This window comes from Lynx rufus, unplaced genomic scaffold (genome assembly GCF_022079265.1).
Source record: "Lynx rufus isolate CCGP_SWC_20201006 ecotype Redwood Valley unplaced genomic scaffold, mLynRuf1.p SCAF_8, whole genome shotgun sequence".
Lineage (NCBI taxonomy): Eukaryota > Metazoa > Chordata > Mammalia > Carnivora > Felidae > Lynx > Lynx rufus.
This window is the reverse complement of record NW_025814896.1, coordinates 138,947,567-138,971,422: the sequence shown is the minus strand read 5'-3', so window position 1 is coordinate 138,971,422 and position 23,856 is coordinate 138,947,567. Positions and strand designations below refer to the sequence as shown.

General features: G+C 55.9%; 1 protein-coding gene across 4 annotated transcripts in view; it reads right to left on the bottom strand.

Annotated features, from left to right (window-relative positions):
• The window catches only part of EIPR1 (EARP complex and GARP complex interacting protein 1), a 121,164-nt gene that overhangs the window by 22,149 nt on the left and 75,159 nt on the right, over positions 1–23,856 (bottom strand). For all 4 annotated transcript variants that reach the window (XM_047068413.1, XM_047068415.1, XM_047068414.1 and 1 more), the window contains one exon: positions 13,786–13,942. In XM_047068413.1, the coding sequence (XP_046924369.1) occupies positions 13,786–13,942 (157 nt within the window). The remainder of the gene's footprint in view (positions 1–13,785; positions 13,943–23,856) is intronic.

The window sequence follows — 23,856 nt, the reverse complement described above, 5'->3', positions numbered from 1 at the left end:
GACCCCTGGAGGCCACGCGGACTGCCCTTGTCCTGGGTCAGCGGCGGCCCCTGGTCATTCGTGGCTGGCTTCCCGGCCAGACTACAAATTCAGCACAAGCCCAGACTCGCCCACTGCTGTATGCCAAGCACCTAGCACAGAGTCTGACCCGCACAGGAGAGGCGCTTAACAAAGAGGTGTTGAGGGAAATCGTGAATGAAGAATTAATTACGCCCCCTCTCGGCATGTGTCCAGCGCACTTTAACGCGTGAAAGATAAAGCTGGGCGAAGAGCCTATTTATCAGGCACACGCAGTGAGGATCGGTCCACCTTGGAACCCACGCAAGAGGGTTGGCTACTTAGTCTCGAAGGCACCTCATCAAGAGGCAGTCTTGCTGGCTCCCCAACTCTCCCGCGGGCCACTGCACACCCCGCGGGCCAAGTGCGGGATGAGATCGGTGCCCGCACTTCCCTGTCCGCCCCGGCCGCCCCTCCCCCCCTCTCCGGGCGCTGAACTGCAGGGGGGGTTCCTGCCCAGCAAGCCAAGACTGAGCCGCCCGGCTGCGCCCCCGCAGCCCCACGCCTACCCCCAAGGGCACCTCTACCTGCACGTCCACGCCACCCTAGACGCCACACGCACGATATCCACGGCACCCCCGCCCTTCTCCATCTCCAGAGTTACAATTCTCCTGCGAGCAAAACCTTGGGAGTCATTTGCTTACATGTATCATTCTCAAATTCTACATAAAAAAGCGATAAAGCTTTTGAATCTTATTTTTAATGTCTGACTTCTCACTTTGCACAAATCTGACCGAGTTCGCCCTCGGCTTCACGATCGTCCAGCTCCTGCCTGGAAACGCCGTCTGCCTGGCTCCTACTTTCCTACTAACTGCCCCGTCAGCTGAGAACGTGGCCCACCAACAGCCCAAGTTTAGTCCCTCTCTGGGCCTGTGTGTGCTTTCCCATCGCCAAAATACAGACACCTGTCGAGGTCTTGTTCTTACAGGAACACCACTTTCAGCTGGGGCGCCACTGAGAACAGGAAGGCGGCACAAGCAAAGCAGAACCAATGACATCTGGGGCACCCGGCACATGCCGTGGGACACAGAAGGTTGTCAGGCTCGGGGTTTGAGCCGTCTGTCCAACCAACCCACTTCCAACCACTGGGGGACTCCCCCTGAGAAGAGCCGCGCCGCAGTGGTGAAGGCTCCAGGCCCCGCTGACGGTCTCACATGACCCAGTAGCACAGTCCGCCGTGCACGTGACGAGACAGGACGAGACAGCACGAGATCCACCTGCAGCCTCCATCAAGGCCGTTCCGCCCACGATGTCTGCTCCAGAATCCTCGTCCCCACACGCAGTCCTTCAGGTGGCCAGGCACGGGCCTCCTCGTGCCACAGCCAGCCCCCCTGCTCGCACTCGCCTGCTTTCACGGTAGGTGGCATTTTGCGAAACTCTCGTCACAGCGCAGATGTGTGTGCTGGGGGAGACGGGAGGGTCGTGACGTAAAACTATCTCCTTCTGACACCGAACTTTGGAGACCGCTGCTTCGGACCGCTAACCTTGGTCTTTTCTATCACCGCAAGCATTTGGGGTAGATTTCCTTTGAAGCGTACGCGGCATATCCCTTGGACCTTTTCTGCCCGTGCGGCGAACACGCAGCCTGGCCGAGACGACCCGTCCCCGCGCCCTGGCTGGCACTGGGCTGCATCCCTCTCTCCCTCTGTGGGACAGCACTGGGGCCCGTATGAAAGGGCCCCAAGTCACTGGCCTTTTATGCTGGGGTCTGCTTCGATGCCAGGGGAGTCCGGGAGTCTGCCGGCAGCTGCCTGCCTCCCTTCTGGCTACTGCACGCGTCCTGCCGGCACCTGCCTCACGCTCCCTGTTACCTGAGCTGCAGCAGCACGTACACTGGTGACTAACAAGCTCAGTAATAAGTGGCCCTATGTGGGCGAAGAAGGAGCTCTCCCCTGAATAAAACACATGAAGCCATAGCCCCGGCCTCCCCGAGATCCCGTTTGAAGCTGCCATATTTTATATCCTAGTTTCAAGTCGTATGTGCTCGTTAAGAGTGTTTAAACTTGACAGAAGTGCAAGCCTCTTGTGTTGCCCCCCAGTGGAGAGAACCCCCACGACAGGGGACAAGCGTCCAGGTCTCTGCCAATACACGTGCTGACGCAGGCAATACGACCACAGTCACATCCGCAGACACGCTGGTGACATCACTCTGCCGCGTGCGGCTTTACTTTAAACGTGTCTTGGGTAAGTTTCCATGTCAAGGAAACGGAATTCTTCCCAAAGGCCACCCAAATTCCGTTGTATGCATGCCTGCGACTTCTAAATCGCTCTGGGCTTTGAGATCCTCATCTGTCCAGGGGCTAACACAGGTGCACCAACGTCCCAGGTTCGGGAAGACAGGCGAGTCGGTATTGAGCACAGCCCGCACAAAGTCGGCGCTCCCCGAGCTCGACACTGTCGGATGCAGTCGGGCGTTGGCTGCACAGGGAGCACCAGTGTGGAGGGCCCGGTCCTCAGAGGCTGGGGGGACGCGGCCGTGGCCCGCAAACAGCCTTCAACAGCCAAGACCGGCCCACCCCAGACGCCGACAGCCTCCTGTCGAAAAACCCTAACTCCACCTTCCAACTTGGCCTGCAATAGTGAAATTACCCCCCTTACGCACACCAAGAGAATGCCACCAGGATTTAGGAAAAAAAATCCTCAGGGAGGCCAGAAACTCGAATCCTGACCTATTCTGAAAGGCGCCAGAGCCCCATCACGTGTCGCTGTCCCGCCCACTTCGTGCCCAGTGGCTTTGGTCCCGAGTCCCCAACATCACTTTCCGTGGCACCTGCGCTTCCTCTGGTGACCGTCGGTGCAAAAGTCAGCCAGGCATCAGGCGATTTTCCCCCTGGCATCTGAGAACATTCTGGAGTTCCCTGAGTTACTGTCACATGCACACACACCCCACATTCCCTACACACACGCACACCCCCCACACACGCACACAGCCCACACACACACGCACACCCCACACGCCTCACATACGTGTGCACACACACCAGCTAAGCTGGAGCTAAGGCCTCTACTTGGAGCATTAACACAGAATACACGTGGGAGAAGAGCCTCGGCCTTCCGAGGAAGACACACCCACACTAAGACTTTTGCTCCTCACGGAGGAAACGCCTCCTTGGAGAGGTGACTGAATAAGCTACAGGACGGAACCAAGGTATGCCTCTGAATATGTGCCATTCATTCCTGAGAGGATTTAAATTTGTAATCTCTGAATTACACGGCATCAGAAAGAAAGGGAACACGTCTGCCTTTTACGCGATGGATGCAAGAGTTAATCTCGCCACAGAGATTGGAGACCCAGAGATTCCTGAAGCAAAACCAGGAAGGAGAAAACAGGTTCTTTAGAAACTTCCATGGGCTCTGTCACCAACAGTTGGCTAGCTCTCCTGGAAAAGGCCTAGATTAAGGAGAAAGCCACCAACGGTGTGGCGTGCATGGGAAGGAAAGCCCCACACTTCACCGTCGGGGGCGGCCCCAGGCCTGGGGAGTCCCCAGGAGGTCAGGGGAGGCGGGAAGGGTGAGTGTGCTCGTGCCCTGAGAGGACAGGACGGGACCGAGGTGGGACGACAGATCGCCACACCCTCACTTCCCACCCCGGAGCGAGGGGGGACTGCCTGAGAAGCCGTGGGCTCGGTTCAGGACGCGCACCTTCCCGTCCCAGCAGCACAGGGCAGGGGCGCGGCTCACTGTTAAAAACTGTAAGAGAAAACAACCCCCCCCCCCACACACACAGAAAGGGAGGAAATACACGCTCCCGTCAAACAAGAAATCGCAGTGGCGGATCTCCAAGTAAAAACAGAAAGCCCAGGTTCACCTTCTTGGCCGCGAAGCGGGCGACCACGCGCCCAGAGCTGCCGCCAGCCGCACGGGGCTGCTCCGCCCCCTCCCCCGCGCCTGGCGCCTGGGCACCACACCCCGCGCTCCCCACCGGAAGCCCCTCGTCCTACGGCTCCAGTGACGACCGCGTCTCTCCACGCCTCTGCGGGGCCGCGTGCCACCGAGCGGGAAGGCTCAGCGACGGGACCCTTCCCGAGAGTGGGCCTTTCCAGGCGTTTCCTCGAACCTGCGGTAAACAGGTGCTCCGCAGCACCCGCGGTCACGCTGCCGCGGGGCCCGCTCCTGCCTCTCCTGTCACCACCCATCCTGGGTGAGGCGTCAGGAAAATCCGCTGTTCGTTTCTGGGTAGCAACCCCTAAAATCATTGGTGTCTGTGCCCAGTAACAGACACCTTGGGATAACCGGAGTATGCAAAGTGCAGTGAGAAGAGAGATTCTATTTTATCGTGGATCGTCACCATGAAACTAACGCTATAAACATAAGAAAATAACCTAGAATTTCTGCCATACTTGCTGCTCCAAACGAAGAGGTTTATTTCTCTGTTCATAAAAATCATCCATTTTTCTGCTTTATCACACTCCGCCAGTGAATTTGAGAGGACGTAAAATTACATTAACAAGTGGAGAACAAAGTCGCATGTACCTAATGTAAGTGTGCAATACCCCTCATAATCACGGAGAGGAAAATACGACTGTTTCTGTAAATAAACCCAAATAAAAAATCTAAACTTCTTGGAGGCAGTTAACGAGGACCATAATGGCAGGAATGATGGTTCTAATTTGGCAGGTTTCATGCTGATCAAACAAAATACATGCCTCTGTGCTTCAGATAAGGGATTCCAAAATGAATGATTCACACTCTGGATGCCGGCACCCAGGGTGAGGGCAGCGCAAAGGACACCAGAAATTCTTAAAACAGCCTCAGCGCAAATTTAATAATTTAAGTCCACAGCATTTGCACACCTTACCTCCTCTCTGCAGCCACCGGGGGTGGGAAGTCCATGAAAGGCTGGATGCCCACAAGGCCGCAGCCTCACGCGGCCGGGACACAGGCGGACTCTAATGCACAAGGGACGGCCGTGTGACCAATGTGGTTCCCGCCGCATTATACAACCCATCAGGGTTCTTACTTTACTGAAAAGAAGGAAACATATCTGCCAAGTCATTGGTTACAAGCAGAATTTCGAAAAACCCTTTTAAAATCCAATAAATTAGTTCCCCAGGTTATACATCTCTTTCAAACACAGAGAGCTGGCAATCCAGTTAATGTCCTCCTGGTGGAACATACGGAACCGAACACACGGGCTCTGCACGGGCACCGCACGGATTAAGGGAAGGACACCGTAAGTCGAGAGGCACGCTTCGACCAGTTCTGTGGACGTGTGGGCTCCCGACGGCTGAGCCACGCAGATTCTTCCGGGGGCAGGCTGGCGTCCCGGCATGGCCCAGGCACCCTGGCAGGCCAGCTGGTGCCGGAGGGGGTGGCTTGCTTGCTCTGACACCCCTCATCTGGACAGACTCCGAGTGCCATCAGGTAATAACTACACTTCCGGTCAGAGCCAGGGCAGAAGAGCCACAGGCCGGGCGTGAGGGGTACAGCATCTTCCTCGGATGCTTGTCTCTTTTGTGGAGGCTGACGTCAGCATTCACAGCCCCGGTCAGCACTCTGACACCGAGGACCCACCAACAGACAGGCACCCGTTTCCTGAGTGTGGACGTAGGAAAACATGGGCACTAATCACCAGACTGGCACCCCTGAGAAGCCTCCCCCGATGGGAATGCCTGAGGTCCACGGGCTCCTCCTAAGGGTGGACACAGCCGATGGGCACGCTGCTTGGCCCTGCCTGAGCATGGCTTCTACGCCAGGTTGCCACCGTCCCGTCCTTCTGCCCCAGAGAGAGTCGCGAGGCACAGCCAGGACTCGGTCCATCCTCCACGTGACGGACCATCGCCAGAACCGAAGGCCCACCTGACACCCAGAGATCACAGCTCTGCTCCTCCAAGGATACCCCGACACTGGCCCATGGTGGCCGGTGCCCCTGGGGCTCGGACAGGGGTGCACGCCGGACAGCACAGGGACACTGCTCCCTCCCTGGGGCAGGTGCAGCAACCCTCCTGTGCCCCTGGGTCTTCTCAGCAAGTTCAAAGCGGACTTGTGAATAAAAGCACATTTTGAAATAAAACCATCTACCCAAATTCCAAATAGTGGTTCAGGTTCTTCCTCCGCTTTTTGTTCTACTTTTCTTTCCTCTCCCCCACCCCATTTTTCAAACGGTGAGAAAATGTTTAAACATTCTCACCCACGGAGTTAGTTCAGGCTCGAAACTTTCGTATTTAAAGCTCACGTTTAAATCATCACAAATAAAACTAAAAGCTACGTTCTTCTAAACTAGTGCCTTGGACACACTGGCATCCACTGGGTCAGCCGACCCGTTCTGGGAGACACTGGTCAGGTCACACGAGAGTTCAACGAAACACACTCTGATCCACGGTTTTCAGGGAAACGTGAACTGAAATCTTAGGAACGACATGAATTTCTCGGGTCATGCACGTAAACACACTTTGTGCGCGGCCTTCAGACGTCGGTGTTAGGACCGTCTAGTGTGAGCTGTATCGGCACGCTGTGGTCCGATACCGCTGCCACGGCCCCCCTAACACGTGGTCTTGCTGGCATGATGAGGGCAAGGGAGTCTGCGTCAGCCGTTCTCCGCGTGCGGGGAACTCAACAAACCTGAGACAGGAAGGCGTCTGTCTGTTGTCCTAGGACACCTGCACAAAGTGAGGGATGTGGCCCCGTTCTGGGCCTCTTTAAAAGCTAATGGATGTTAGAAGCGAGCCAGTGACCAGGGGGGCACTCACACCTCAGCACACCTAGGTCACATAAACCCAAAAGGCACTAACACAAGCCTCCTAAAATCCGATAAACCTTCAGTGATGGTATCGTCACAGTCACCGGGAATTCTCCATCGCTGTTGACCGCAAAGCCGTGTCATAAGATCTCTCAATTTCAGGGGCGCCTGGGTGGCGCAGTCGGTTAAGCGTCCAACTTCAGCCAGGTCACAATCTCGCGGTCCGTGAGTTCGAGCCCCGCGTCAGGCTCCGGGCTGATGGCTCAGAGCCTGGAGCCTGTTTCCGATTCTGTGTCTCCCTCTCTCTCTGCCCCTCCCCCGTTCATGCTCTGTCTCTCTCTGTCCCAAAAATAAATAAACGTTGAAAAAATTAAAAAAAAAAAAAAAAGATCTCTCAATTTCAAACACACGTTCCTACTTAGCCTCAGAGACGGCTTCTGTAAGGTGTCGTGGATACCTCTGAATTTGCATTTCTTCCACGGTTGTATCACAAACTACGATTAAACAAACACGAAAAGAGAGATGAGGCCGAATCCTTTCTCTTCTGGCCAAAGTACCTCAGGAAGTGGCTCACACCCACTGCCCTCCTTTAATGAGAGCGCACACGCCCACCTTCCTGGGCACGTCCGTACCTGCTCAGCCCACTTGGCATTCCAGTGCCATGGCGACCCCCACCTCCCCCTGCCTCCCCCTGCACCCGGGAGGTCTGCTCCCCCCACCTCCCCCTGCACCCATGAGGTCTGCTCCCCCTGCCTCCCCCTGCACCCAGGAGGTCTGTTCCCCCCCCTGCCTCCCCCTACGCCCAGGAGGTTGGCTACCCCCACCTCCCCCTGCACCCAGGAGGTCTGCTCCCCCCGCCTCCCCCTGCACCCAGGAGGTCTGCTCCCCCTGCCTCCCCCTGCACCTGGGAGGTCTGCTCCCCCCGCCTCCCCCTGCACCCGGGAGGTCTGCTCCCACCTCCCCCTGAACTCAGGAGGTCTGCTCCCCCTGCCTCCCCCTGCACCCAGGAGGTCTGCTCCCCCCCCCCCGCCTCCCCCTGCGCCCAGGAGGTTTGCTCCCCCCACCTCCCCCTGCACTCAGGAGGTCTGCTCCCCCCCGCCTTCCCCTGCGCCCAGGAGGTTGGCTCCCTCCACCTCCCTCTGTGCCCAGGAGGTCTGTTCCTCCCCCCACCTCCGCCTGCACTCAGCAGATCTGCTCCCTGGAGAGAGCTAGCTCAGGAAGTGGCTGTGGGCCAGCCACCCCATCCCTGTGGCAAATGAGTGACAGCAATGCTCCCTCCCCCAAGCCCATCAGGGTCTGGGGGTGGCAGTGAGCGGCTGCAGTGACTGTCATTCACTTCCCAGCCAACCCTGGAAAGCCTCTGGTTACTCAGTTTAGCAACTTCTCCTTCAAAGGAGATTTTCATTGTCCGTGACCCCAGGCGGCAGTAGACTCCCCCTGATGCACCACTTGGGAGACGGGGCCCAGAACAGACCAGAGCCACTAATTCTTACACTTGGCTTCCACTCGCCGGCAGCAGGGAGAGTGGCGGGTGTGTGTTGGGGGGGGGAGGTTCTTCGTGATCAGAAGGAGGTGGAGAAGCACAGAATTACCTGTGTGACTCATCGGCCCTGAGCCAACAGTGATGATGCCACAGGGCAGGCACACAGCGGGCACACGGCGAGCACGTGCTCATGGCGCCCCAGCAGGCCCGCACCCGGGAACAGCCCTCTCAGCAAATCGCTGCCTCCTTTCCCCTGACACTCCACCAGGCCCCCAATGACGCTGGTGTGATAGGACAGGGGGCCACACTGGGTCTGCACTCACTCCAGTACCGACCCCACAGTCCACACTGCGGACAATGACGGACGCCCTGAGCTGCCGGTCTCGTCACTGACTCACGGAGAAGCCCCACCTTCGTGGAAAAACCACCCTGTAAGAGGGGGTGCCGTGAAGAGCCCACCCTTACCTACCCCTGGAAAGTGGAAAAGGGGCCAATGACATGCATACCCCCGGGCTCAGCTCTCCTACCTCATTTAACACAGTAAGGGGGCTCTTATTAATTTCACTGAGCTGTGTAGGTCCCTTCCCATCCCAGAACAACACAAGGCATCTGACACACACAGCCTGAAATGCGCTGGGGCCAGATGCCCTGTAGACGGTGAAAACGTCAGTTTGGTAAAAGCACCCAACCGCCCTGCAGGCGGCCGGCAGTGAGCCGAATGAGCTCATCCTGGGGCCATCATGTGAGGGATTTCACTGCAGCCTGGTCCCAGGTGAGGCTGCCCAGTCCCACTCCCTCCAGGGTGACAGGCAGAGTGGGAGAGTGTCATAAGCTATTGTCTGATTCACGAGACACAGGTATGTGCCACTGAGTAAGTGTGAGACGCCAGCATCTAATGAACACAGAGCTGGACAGCTCACCAGAGACCCCTCACAACCACCCCAGAAGGAGGCACACGCCCAGAGGGACAGCGTGACATACCAACAGATCAGAAGGCCACGTCTTCCACGCTCACCACACACTCAGCACACACTGATCCACGGTCACCACACACTGACCACAGGAGCAAACTGGGGGTGTGGGGGGGGGGGTGGGAGGAGTATGCCAAAAAAAAAAAAAAAAAAAAAAAGGTGGCTTTATCTCAAAATGAGTAATTCCCCTGGAAAGCACAATATATTTACACTTGTCGTCCATAAGGAACCAGCAGGAAGATGTGTGAACATTCTCAGAACTTATTCTGATGAGGATGTATTTCTACTCCCAGCAAAGGAAACAACTTCCAAATCACAGTGTGACGACCACAAGTGGCTCCTGCTGCTGGTTCGCTCAGCAGGGAGGCAATCCTGGGACATTGGTGTCGTTCTGGGGTCAGACTGCCTGGCTCTGAAGCCCAATCACCCCACCGAGTAAAAACGGCTGGATGCTTTCTCCTTAGCACCCGGAAGACAGTTACCGCCTCTGCAATGGTCCCCACTTTACAGGGTCACGTGGGAAATACAGGGGGCGGTGCCTGCAAATCTCAGAAGGGCCTGGTCACAGTCACTTCTCCCTTCACACAACACGGCATGAGCGGTGGCCGGGCGCTGTCCTTGGTGCTGAGGACGCACCACTTCTCCCCTCACACAACACCGCATGCACGGGGGGGGGGGGGGGGGGGGGGGGGGGGGGGCTGTCCTTGGTGCTGAGGACACACCTGCCCCCTGCCAAGGCGCCTGCCCGGGGTCACAGGAGCATGAACACACACAGCAACGTCAGGCATGGTGACTGCTATTACACAGGATAAAACTGAGTGCAAGGACAGGAAGACGTGGGTGGGGGCAGAACAGTGATTATTTTAGACAGAATGGTTAAGAAGGCCCTCTCCGAAGAGGTCATACTGAACCAAGAAGCTGATGGCTCATTAATCAAGAACAGAAGCTACGAGGTAGTCCCTCTAAGCTCAACTTGGTCCCCACAGTGTGGATCTGAGAAAATCAGGAAGAGAAGGGATTGCTGCCTTATTTGTACTGTGTGTCCTAACAGACATGGGGGGTGGCGCGTTTCCAGAGATCCTGCCATCGAGCCACTGTAACAGCTGAAGCATTTCCTCCTTTTCAGCAATCTTCACTTGTGACTGAGAAGCGGGTGACTTTCCAGCAAACCTACGCAGCCTTAGGGCAGCGCCTTGTCTCCCTCCATGGTTGGGAGCTCGGGAGCACCTATTTCACTCTTGAACCAGACACACTGGTGAATCTCTAGTGGAGGGTCAGCCTGCAGGCACTGCCCACCCCCTGCGTGCTGGAGGGCCAAAGTGGGCATGTGGGGCCATCTACGCTGGGGCCCAGCTGCTCCACGGCAAACAGACATCGAGCGGCCCTGAGGACAGGAGCCCGTGCCAGAACATGTGAGGCACAGCAACGACCCGGGCAGACTGGGAATTGCGTGGTTTTCCAGGATGCTCCTTTTCAGCCAGCAGCAGGGCCGACCCTCAGGACCTGGCTGGGAGCCCCCCTCCCAGAACTGCTCTCGGCCTCAATTTACAAACCAAAAAGCAAACAAACAAAATTAGCAGTTGCCTCGTGTTTAACTCCACACACAGCACCCTCCACCTTCACACATGCACCACACTGAAATTTCCAAAAGGCAAATCCCCTGTCTGCTAAGACATCACTGAAGATAGTTTAAAAAAAAAAAAAAAAAAAAAAAAAAAAAACCCACGCATAACAACCCCAAAGGCCAGCGAGGATGCAAAGACTGGGTCCCCACACATCACTGGTGGGAACGTCAGATGCACAGCCACTTGAGAAGGCTGGGGCAGTTTGCACAAATCAAAACACTCAACCACCAGACGCCCCAGGAACTGCACTCCAGGGCATTCAGTTGAGAGGGAGGAAAACCCACAGATGTGAGAACACCTGTACGTGCACGCTCACAGTAGCTGCATCCATGATGTCCAAAACCCAGGGGAGGCCCAGCTGTCCCTCAATAGGTGAGTGGTGGCCTCTGTCTCTCAACAGGTGAGCGGTCACGCAAGCTGTGCCCCATCTTCCCTCAGACCCCTCTTTAGAATAAAGGGAAAGAGCCACCGATGGACACATGTGACAACCAGGATGAGCCTCCAGGGAATCACGGTGAGCGCACAAAGCCACTATCGAAGCTTCCAGAGTGGACGATCCCATTCATAAAACATTCTCAACATGACGAGTCGATAGGACAGAGCACAGACTCATGCCTGCCGGGGATTAAGGATGCGGCATGGGGAGGAGTGGGCTATGGCCACAAACAGGTAGCAGGAGCGATCCCGGTCCTGTATCCTGGCCACGGGATGGCTGCACAAAGAGACACACGTGGTGAAATGGCAGAGGACTGAAGGTACACCCCCAGCTCCCAACGGTGGCAGTGCACAGTAGGAAGGCAACGTCACCACTGGGGGAGATGGGCGACGGCACACGGGATCCATCTGTGTTGTTCCTACAATGCAGGTGGATCACAGCTACCTCAGGGAAAAAGTCAGCAAACACATAGTGATACAGCGGAGAACAAAAGGAATCCAAGAGACACTGTGAACAAGGGCCGCAGATTCAGGAGAGCGGACTTCCAAGGTGGATTTAAGGAAGACAGTTCATCTGCGTGTGTTTAAATGCCAACAATTATTTCCTAACAAGTTCCCCTTTCACAGGGGTGCAATCATAGGGGGTATGACCGCGAGGTGTGCTCACAGGGGGTGTGATAATGAGGTGCGCTCACAGGGGTGTGATAAGGGGGTGTGTTCATACAGGGTATGCTCACAGGGTGTGCTCACAAGGTGTGCTCACAGGGGTGTGATAACGGGGTGTGATAATGGGCTGTGCTCACAGGGGCTGTGATGACAGAAATGTGATCCTGGGTGTGACCCAGACTTAACATTTCACTGACCTTCACCTCCCGGCAGCACACGCAGACTGGTGTGACCACTTTTGCCAGAACATTTTGGGGACACAGACCAGCAGCCCCTCCCTCAACTCCCCTGAGCTCGGCCCATGTGTGCACTAGCCAAAGGCACAGACGCCCTCGGCACACACCAAATTCCCCGCAGTCGCTGCTGGCCTGCACCGCGTCTTACGTGCCCCGCCCCCGACACTCATGCACATGCCTACGTGCACTCACACTCGCATGCACACGCGAGCCTGTGTCTGCAGCAACTGTAGCACTGAACGAAAAGTGAACTCCAGGCGTGCCCCCGCTGCCAGGCTCGCTCCGCACTCCGGTGACCCCTCGTGGGAGCCACGGGGCTCCTGTGCGGCTCTGCTTTCTGCGGGGGGGGGGGGGGGGGCGGTCTGCCGGCTCCATACAGAGAACTGACTGTGGACGTGGCGTCAGCCTGGCACCCACAAGACCACACCTCCCGCACGGGAGCACAGAGGCCTCCAGACCCGCAGGGGGCGCCGACGGGCAGGTCTGCTCCCTGTTCCCCGCTGATGCCGAGCGAGACTGGATCAGTCCCAGCTCCACGTGTCAGCTCCCACGTAAATCCCTCTTCAATCCCAGCAGTAAACATTAATTCCTCTTTCCCCGGGGGGCCCACGGGACACGGTTCACAATGATCTCAGCACATGCTGTGGCCTGCCCTGGGTCACCTACATGTGCACACCATGAGTCTCCCCTGAGAGATCATGCATGTCTGCTTGGGGCCGGGTTCCCCCCCCCACCACCTGGCATCCCTGGGGCCCGGCAAGTGCATGCAGCAGGTGCTTAATAAAGATGTGTTGGATTAAATGTACTTAATCGGTAGATTGAACTAAAACAGAATTGGGTGTACAGAGGATACAGCTCTTTCTCACACGTGCAAACGCGTGTGCACACACACAGAAGCGTTACTGTATTAAGGAAAACGGCAATCACCACTGTAACGGTAAACACCGGTAACAACGTTTCGCTCTCTCAGTCCCTTCTAGAAAGCATGGCCTTCTGCATTTGCGGAGGCTTCAGGATTTCACAGCACTCGGCGGAGGCTCCCCTGGCGAACTGGCGGGTGCGGCTGCGCCTCCATCACAACACGCGCGCAGCGACAGGCCAGGCAACCCGGATGAACCGGGCGCGTCTCCACCCCCGGGCCCCACACACGACACGCAGGGGAACGAAGGCAAGGGTAAAGGCGTGGCAGCTCGGGGGTGCAGCGAGGTGGGCACACGGCATATCCTCATTCAGGCCACAAAAGAAGGAACTGTGAGCCTTCAACCTAAAGACACAATTAATTGACGCTTAGGACCGCTGAATAAGACCGTATTTAGAAGCGAAAGAGCGACAGAACGCTGAAGACCTCTGCGGCGCCCGCCTCTGCCACCCTCCCGGCAGGGGCCTGGCCACACTGGCTCGAGGCCTGCACACAGGCTCCTTCACGATGTTTGCGGTAGGGTTTCCGCGAACGTGTCCGCTCTGGAGAACAAGGACCAGGAAACGAGAGAGACAGACAGAAAGCCATTCACACCGTCTTTTCACAAGAGAGCAGAGTCCCGAGCGTGCGCCGCGGCCCCTACCACGGGAGTCTGCGGCCGCACGCTGTCTACTGCAGGCTTGTCCCGGGCGTATGAGACAGGCGGAACCCTACCAGGCCACGCTGCCGTGGGCCGTGTCGTCAAGGTGACAGAGCAGCTCCAGGGTGTGCGCGGGGCTCGATGAGTCATCAGGGGACTCGTGGCTGCCGGGCTCCAATTCCTTCGGCATCCTCCACACGGCCGCACACGTCAGGACCTTGCTGTCTGAGGCTGAGGAATAAACAGAGAGTCATGTCAACAGAGCTTGGTTCGCGGCCGCGGCCCAGACGGCGCACCGCCATCCACACAGACGCCGAGGCAGAGCGCGCCTGCCCTCTCGAACATCTGAAGTGCAGGGAGCAAGCAGGGCGGGGGGCACACACCCAGAGTCAGCAAGCGGGACAGGCAGGCTCCATGCCAGCAGCCGCCTAACCCCTGCCTCCCTGTTTTAAAACCACCACTCTGCTCCAGAAGAAAATTTGATTTTCCTCCAAATCGATTTCCTTCTGTGCTTCCTCAACGGTTCTTCACGACAGGGAGCAAAACGTGGGGGTGGGCGTGCGACAGACACCCCGTGAGGGCCGCTCGGGCGTAAGGCTGGTGGCGAACAGGCGCTCCTCACGGCTGTACGAGGGAATCCCGCACCGGCACCGGGCACCCTGAGGAGTCTCCGTCTGGAAACCGTGTCGCCAGTGCCGCCAGACCCCCGTGCACGGAGGGGAGGGGACGGGCAGGTGGGAAGCGCACCAGGCGTTGTGTCGGCTGTGCCCTGGCTCTCCGGGCAGCGTGCGGCCCGGTGCCCGCTGGCGCCGCGTGGACACGGCATCTCCCGCAGACGACGGCGGCTGCTCAGTCCCCACCACTCAGAGCCCCCGGGGATCTGTCGTGGAACGCTCTGAAATGCCTCCCGGTGGATAAGGACACCAAGACCAGAAAGACCAGGGCCACCTGTTCCCAGGAACACGCCAGGCACCGGGTTCTGCCCCTCTGCACGATTGTTCAGTACGACAGGGAGACACAGAAGACCAAAACGAATCAGGTTTAACATTATGGGATAAAAATTAAATCATAAATCCCTAAATATAAATCCTTTCAAATATGTTTTCCGTTCAGTACCACACTGCATCGGTGCTAAACACGTTCCCTTTTAAAGGCCTTTTAGTACATGATGGTAAATCAAGGAACAGGTTTCAACATTAAATCACCAGGCTGCCATCGAGTGAGGACCATAAAAGAAATGCAGAACAAGAGAGAATACCGCGTGCACAAGGTTTCCCGCATGAAATACGAAGAAGAAAGGGCCTCATGCCACACTGGAAAACGTCCCACTTAGCAGCTGCAACGGCCCTTCAATCCAAACGCCAACTGACCAGCCAAACAACGCACCAGTGAACATAACAGGTGATGCCGGGCTTCAGGGGCAGTGTTGCCATTATCGGCCACGATCAAAGGACAGGCGGAAGGATAGGGGTTTCCACCAGGGCCTTCTGACCCCAAGGTCGGGGCTCACGTCCCATACAGCTTGCTGGGCCACACACCTAACGGTCACCTTCCCGTTTCACCTCTGACAATGCAGCGCACCATGGACTTTCTACACGAGAAACTCATTTTCTTGTGGAAGTTTCCAGCACACGGTCTGTCTGCAGAGCCTGAGAAGCGGCGATGGCATTCCTAAAATACGAGAATATCTAACTGGTGACTCTGAGGCAGAAAGAAGAAAGGAACGCCTGAGACATTCACCCCGTACACGCACAGATTATATCAGTCTTCCTAAATGACAGAAAAAAGAACTCTCTAATGTGAAGAGTGATGGAGCCACCCGCATGAGAACTAACTGTAGCTTCTCTACAAGATGAGTGAAATGCACACAGCTCATCTCTGCCAGAGTCCCCACAGAACAAATTCTTTCTCTGAGGAACTCTGCTCAGGTATCTTTCCCTGTAACTCCCTGCTCACCCAGCAAACACAGCGGTGCGAGAGAGATACCAAATGCTTTCCCCTTGAGAAGAGGAATTAGACAAGAAGGTTTTGTATTACCACTTTTAGTTAACAATCTACTAGAGGTCCTGCCTACTTCATACATCAAGGAAAAAATGAAGGTGTAAGACTGGGAAAAGAAGAAATGAAAACACCACTACTTGATAATGGGTGTAGAAAACCTGACAGTCTACACACACTATACTCTTAGAAACAAAGCAGGGAATTTAGCAAAACTGTTGAACACCAAGGTGATATATAAAATTTAACTGGATACCTACAGATAACAACAACACTTTAGGAAATTTTTTAAAAATATTAACAATCACATTAAAAAATCAAATAGCCAATAAAATCTCAAACTACAGAGGTGTAAGACCTCCTGTGTGCAGCAAAATTAAAACCACTGCTGGGAGAAAGTACAGGCCTATCCAAGGAGGGTATACTATGTTCATAGATTAGAAGCTTCACTATTGTAAGGCACCCGTGAACCTTAATTAAAGTTCCAAAAGGCTTTCTGGATAGAAGCTGACAACCTGTTTCTGTACTTCTAAAATTAAATGGAAATGTGAGCTGTCCACACAGCCAAAACAGCTGGGCACAGGAACAAATGTGGCTGACTTACAAATCCAGGATTGACTTGGTATCGGTACACAGATACATAGACCAAAGAAAGAAAATGCAATCTAGGAACAGACCTCATCAAGAATGGTCACCTGACTTATAACAAAAATACCACTGCACTGGAATGGACAAAGCATGGTATTTGCAGTAAAAGATGATGGATCAATCGTATATTCACATGAAAAATGAAGTATTATCCTATCTCACAACATACACAAAAACTAATTCCACACAGACTGAAGATAAAAATGTGAAAGACAAAATAATACAAATCCTTTCTACAACGCATAGTAGAATATCCTCACAATCTTGGGATAAGCAAAGATTTCTTAAGTAGGGCAGAATAAAACACAAATCATAACAGAAAACACTGATAATATAGACCACATTAAAATTAAAAGCTTCTATCTAACAACAGACATTGAACTTCACAAAACTTAAAACTTCTGCTCTTGGAAGGATATCATGAAAAAAACGAAGACTGGAAGAAAATATTCCTAATATATTTATTTTTTTTTTCAACGTTTATTTATTTTTGGGACAGAGAGAGACAGAGCATGAACGGGGGAGGGGCAGAGAGAGAGGGAGACACAGAATCGGAAACAGGCTCCAGGCTCTGAGCCATCAGCCCAGAGCCCGACGCGGGGCTCGAACTCACGGACCGCGAGATCGTGACCTGGCTGAAGTCGGACGCTTAACCGACTGCGCCACCCAGGCGCCCCTCCTAATATATTTATCTGACAGAGGGCTTGTATCCATAATAAAGAACTCTTACAATTTAATGAAAGAAACAACCCAAATTTTAAAAATGGCAGAACACTGAATCAACACTTCAAGAAAAAACCTGAATGGGGGGTGCCTGGGCAGTTCAGTCAGTTAAGTGTATGACTCTTGGTTTCAGCTCAGGTCATGAGCCCACGCGTAGTGAGACTGAGCCCTGCATCAGACTCTATGCTGACAGCCTAGTGTCTGCTTAGGATTCTTTCTCTCTCCCTCTCTCTCTCTTCCCACCCCCCTCTCTTTTTCAATAAGTAAATAAGTTAAAAAAAAAAAAAAAAGAGGAAACACGAATGATCAACAATCACCAGAAAGGATGCTCAACATCAATGGTAACTAGAAAAATGCAAAATAAAACCAAACGAGATGTACTACACGCCCGTGAGAATGGCTAAAATTTCATTTTAAAAAGATGAACAAAACCAAGCACTGGAAAAGATGTGGAACAAATGGGTCTTCTGCAGACGTTTGGGGCTGGAGATAGTGTAACAAGGTGCAGACGTTTGGGGCTGGACAAACCTTAACACGGTGCAGACCTCTGGGGCTGGAGATACCCTAACACGGTGCAGACATTCTGGGACACCCTTTGGCAGCTGAGCACTCACTTACCAAATAACCCAACAATTCCACTCTTAGGAGAGGCTGTCACAGAGTGTGACTGGTTGATAACAAGCTTTGTGACCACTCCCGATTCCGGCAGCTAAACCTGGCCCCACAGCAACCGCGGCCTGGGGATGGCGTGTGACTGCCAGAAGTCGGGGGGCAGCAATTATCATAATGACCAACAAGGCAGCGTGCCGGCTGGGGAAGGCCAACTGGCCGAGAGCTGTGGCGACAGATAACAAGAGACGGTATTCCTAGGAGCAAAACAGATGGTCGCTCAACAGAGCCCTGCCTGCCTAGTACATGCGTTCATACACACATACGAATTCAAAGGAAAACAAGAACGGAGAAGCAGGAGGCTGAGGGAAGTCACCCCGCCAAAAGTCACAATCCCTTACCCGGCACTGATCTGAGCCAGTTTCAGACCTAAAACCCACTGACAGAAAATACGGCCAGATCTCCGGGAATTCGGAAGCCACAACGATGGGGCAAGTACGGACGGTGACCATTACCCCAGCGTGCACCCAAGAAGACCTACCGCGACTTACGTGGTGGTCGTACACCGAGCAAAGGGCAATGCTCGGTGGTTCAAGACCTGCTGAACACAAGGTCTGAGACCCCAAGTGTCATGTCCCCTGTTAGAGTGGGGACATTGGAGGGCCACGTAACAAAAAAGTCCCGGACAACGCCTGGTCACAGCAGATCTCCTGGCTCTACAGACCCACCCAGTGCTCGTTCCCATGGTCCATGAACGCACAGCAGGACTGACGCTGATGCCCCCACCCCATCACAGGTGGCGGACACACGTGCCTACATTAGCGATCAAGGGCATGGAAGGGCCTTGCCGAATCCACCATCTGGCCTCCGCACAAAGTCAGCGGGTCCTGGAGGCAGACCGTGGGCTCCTCTAAGCTCAACAGAGCTGGCGTCCCGCTCACAGCTGCGGTGCCAGACACGGGTCCCCGTCAAGAGGACCGCCACCAGCCTCAGGTACGTGACACATGGACGCTGACCTCCACGCGCCTTCTTTCCTATCCCAGTGAAGGCGGAGGACCCGACACCGTCCGCATTTCCACGAGGAGGAAACCACACGTGGCTCTGCCGCAAGGCTGCGTCAGTGCCCCTGCTTGCTGCCAGATACGCTCCGAAGACGTGTGGACGCCCTGCGGAACGTGCACTGACGGCACCACGCTGCGTGCAGCAGACCCCGGCCAGCAGGGGGAGATACCCCATGGAGACTCGGGCCCCGGCGCCGGGCGGGGTCTGAGGCCCAGTACCCCGGAGAAGCTGCAGGCTACGTGCCCAGAGGAGGAGGCACAGCGCCTGAGGACCTCTTCATCCCGCAGCGGACACGCTGCACCCACAACACCGGGCCAGCCCAGATGCCTGGCGACTGGAGGAGGCTGCCGCCTGCACGGGAGCCGGCGCCACGGGCTCCGCGGCAAGGTCAGGCTGCGGACACGTGGTCTGCTGGCCCCGCTGTGTGAAAGGGGTCAGGGGTAGAAATGGGACCACGAGGGCTTCGTGGGGAGAATCTCAGGGTTCCGAAGAATCACATGCACTTTTAAAAACTGCTCGGGCCACGCCTCTGGGATCTGATGGGTGGACCAAGCATCACTCATTTGAGAGCCCCATCACACCCACCAGGGCACAGTCAGGCAAGCCCCCGGGGCACAGGACAACTGCATAGACCATATACTCCTACGTGGTACTATGTCCCCAACACGGAACTGGAAACCAGATACTTCTACGTGGTTCTGTGTCCCTGACGCGGGAGCCCACGGGCCTGGAAACCGGGCAGTTGCACGCAGTTCTGCATCCCCACCACGGGAGCCCACGGGCCTGGCAACGTGGAATGACAGCAGGGCTGAGCCCACTTACTCTTCCCCCAGGACCCACAGGCCTAACTCTGGGCTCTGCAGGGTTGAAGGTCCTAATTCCCCTGGGCGTGGTGCTCTTCTCAGAGACAGAGCAGAGATCCCCTCAAACCACAAGCGACAATGGTCAACAAGCCACTGAAATGACGTGGGTGTTTGTCAGGCCACAACAACCTGCCTGTAACACCATCTAGCCACCAGGTCTAACCATCTCTGTGCCTCCGTCTGGGAATGAGGACAGAGTCAGATACAGACCCTGCCGACAACGACTCAAAACAGTCAGACGGTTAACTGATACGAGGACGAGATCTGCAAGTGCCTTGAGAGACGTCCAGGTAGAGAGCTGAGGAAAGAGAGATGCCTTCCCAGTGGGGAGGATGACGAACCCCAGCCACGAGGGAGACTGGGGCGTGTGGAAGCGGACCTGAGGCATTCTGCGAGCAGGACTGGGGCCCGGTGGCTTTGCAGGACGGAGAAAGGCCAACAGTTCACTTTGGGGTAGGGTCACACGAATGAAAGCCACAAGAACTGAGGCTTGAGGTCCTGGCAGGACAGACCAGAAAGGGGCCTGAGGACCAGCGGAGGTGTGGGGAGCGTCTACTCCAGACAACGGGGTGGAGGCCGGCCGCCGGGAACGAGGACACGAGTGCCGGCAGGGAGGGTATGCGTTCCATCGGTGCAAACACAACGGGCCGAGCGCCTGCCGCGCTTTAGAAGAAGGATCTGGCGTCAGCGTGTAAGACGGGCTGAATCCGAAAACAGGTTGGTGGCCGGGACACTAGTGTGGAGCATCCAACACGGGCAAGAAGGGATAATGGCCACAAGGCCACCAGGGAGACAGCTGGGGACGACGACCCGTCACTGCCGTTCTAGAAGCCCTGGATGCAGACCCATCGTGCGGCCCCCACATCTGCTGGGAAGGACAAGCCTCCAGCACCGACTGCCACGGCCCGTCCACACAGCACGAGGACGCCGTGGGACGCTCTAACCTTCTTCAATTTGCTCTGCGCACGTGGCTTGGGCCAACAGTGAGCAAAGTCTCTCCAGGGCGGACAAACGAGGGGCTGCGACGCACCACGGGGGCGTGCCACAGGGCGCCGAGGCCACGGGGGGTGGGGGGGGGGGGTCCCTCCAGGCAGGCAGGACGCGCCTGGACAAAGAACCAGGACAGTGATGGAAACGCCCACCCTGGTGGCGACACCCAAGTCCATGTGAGACAGAAAACTACACTGGACGCTGAGAGCCATAGGTGTTTCTAAAAATCGGTGAATAAAGGTAAATGGTTTAAGGAAATTTTCTAGCATCTGGAAAACTTATTTGCATTTTCTGAAAGATTATAAAATTTCCTTACCAGAATTTTTATTTTTATTTTTTTTAGAGAGAAACCGAGAGTGAGAGCGGGGTGGGAGTGGGGGTGGGGGGTACAGAGAGAGACAGAGAGAATCCCAAGCAGGCTCTACGCTCAGTGCAGAGTCGGACACAGGGCTCGATCCCAAGCCCCTGTGATCATGACCTGAGCCAAAATCAAGAGTCGGACGCTCAACGGACTGAGCCACCAAGGCGCCCCTTCTTGGCAGAATTTATTATGAAAACGTGATGGGTACAAGGTGAGTCCAAACTCACTTCCTGAGAAATGTAACCTCTAAAAATCATCCTGAGGAAGACCAGAAAGTGACCCGGGGCACCTGCCAACAGCACCCACCCCGGAAATGCAAGAGGCGGCAAAAATTGCTGAAAAGAGTGCGCTCTAGGTCCAAGGAATGTGGCAGGCATTATCAGAAACTCTCCAAATCCTCAGGAACAGATGAAATTGAAGGTAAACACTGCGGAATAAGAAACGCTGAAGCACACCCATCGAGACATGCAAATTGGTTCTGAAACTCCGAGGATTTCCATATCTGCATGAATCTCAACAGAGCATTCAACGCAAATCCAGCAGCTATCAAAGAAACGAAGGTGCTTTTAAGAAGGAAAACCTGATCTTTAGAAGGAAAATGCTGTAATAACCGGTGAGGCATTCTGCTTTTATCTCTGTTTTTAGGCCCATCCTGAAGCTAGGTCCCGTAATGTACCTGCCTGTGCTGAATCACTATCGTGACGACCGGAGCCCCCGGAGGGCAGGGCCCGAGTGGCGGCAAGAAACCAAGCCTGTGGCAGAAACCACAGCGCTGCCCACTGCAGAGTCGGAGACCACAGCCACGTGAGCAAGGAGGGAGCTCCCAGAGCACGCAGGACGAACCCTGCCCCTTCCTTCTGTGAAGGAGGAAACGGAGGCCGGGTAAAGTTAACTGGCTTCATTCGCGCCAGAGTCAGACAAGAAACCAAGGGTCCTGAGTCTCGAGCGGCCCAGTGCTTCGAAAGAGAAGACACCAAGTCGGGTCTGTAAGGCCAGTGTGAGTGACACCACTGTCGGTGTCTTACATGGAGCACGCGAGCTGAAGGCACTTAATGAGATAAAAAGATAATCGGGGCCAATGAATGGGAGAGGCGTGCTTGAGGCTGTGCAGACGGTGCCCGTGGAGCGTGCTGTCGCTGTGAGGGATTACCGAGTCCAGGCTTAGAGGAATTCAAAGGAGATTAGAGCCTTTGTAAGCCTGAATAGCGGCTCCAGTCAGCTCAGCTAAAGGGCTGGCGGTGCCCTGGCTGGGGACATAATCTGATCCCCAGCCCGAGGGGAGGAGGCTGCGGTGGGGAGCGGGACGCGGGGCGCAGGGGGCGCGTTCGGAATCCGAGGGCTATTTTTAGAGCTCGGCCATCTCTGAGTCTGGCGCAGGCTGAGCAGGACAAATGAAGAAGAATCCAGCTGTACTAAGCAGTCACCCGGGACAGGCAGGGCCTCCAGGGCTGGGCCTAAAAACGCCTTTCTGCACTGGCTGTTCCGTGCGTTAGGGCATGCCACGGATAAATCCTGGAGGCCGGCATGCCGGAGGCAGACTGACGGCAGTGAGCAGGGCCCAGCCTGTCACCTCCTCTCCCCGCACTGGTGTGGGGGGTCCCACACACCAAGCAGCTCTGAGGGTGGTCAGGGCAGCAAGGGCTCCCCGACTGTAAGAACGAGGGTGGATGGGGGCAGGGACCAGCCGTGATCTCCAGACAAGGCAGGCACAGGAACCGAGGGCCAATCGGAGCGTATTAGGCCAGGTGAGGGGAGAAGAGACCCTGCCAGACACTCGGGTACCCCCGATCCATGTAACCAACACGACGCAGCCCCGAGCAGAAACCCGACTTGAGCCACCAGTGAAGAGTCCCCACCTCTCACTCGGCTCTTGACCCAGAACAGTTCGCACACCAGCCCTTAGGGGGACCCGGGCCCCCTGGAGGAAGGACTCTATCACACTGCTGCAGAACAGACCAAGTTTCCTCCAAGCCTTCCCTAGAAAGAGCCAACCTCAGAGGTCCACGATGCTGGCACCACGGGAAGGGCAAGGAAGGGTCCAGACCTGTGAGAATGCACAGTGAGCCCAGGGGTACCACCTGGCCAACAGCCAGACCTAAGGACTCGTGGCCCCCGTCCACCTCGAAGGGGGCCGGCCAACCAACCTGCAGCGATCGCCAGATTCCCGAACGCATCGAGGGAAGGGGCAGGCTGGGCAGAGACAGCAGACCCAGGGATGACGGGAAGGACCTTCCCTATCAGGATAGTCACCAAAGGCGGCACCACTGGCCGCACCAGTGGGAACGGACAGCTCCGCTCACCATCAAAGCCCTGGAAGGTGCTGGCACGCTGGTCTCTACCAGGTCCCACCAAGGCCCCGGCTGGGCCTGTGCAGCGGGAGAAGTTCTCGGAGAACGACAGCGGGTTATGACAAAGGCTTCGTGAGGCAGCTACCTCTGCTGTGCTGGTGCCACAGGGGCAACACAGAGCAGCCCCCGGCTTCAGAGACACAGGTACGGATCGAGCACTCTCGCCCAAAGCCAGGCGCCGTCACCGGCCGGGGCAGCGGCCCCCACCCTGGCCAGCCCCCATCAGGGCTCTCGGCTCCCCACCTGGACCTCGCCCCAGCTCCCTGCCCGTTTCTGTACAGCTCGCCCGCTAAGGATGGTCTGCACTTTAACGGACACGGAAAAGGAAAGGAAAGCATACGAGAGAGGGGCTGCACGGCCCACAGAGCCTGAGATGCTTACGCCCTGGCCCCGCACCAAGAACCCTCGCTGACCTTCCTGCTCGGTGCACAGACCAGCTCCCAGCTCCGTGTGCGCCTTCACACCCTGCGCAGAGATAAACCAGGGCCTCCACTGCAATGGGGTCCCGTGAGCGGTGTGGTGTGAGGGTGTCCGAGGAGCGCG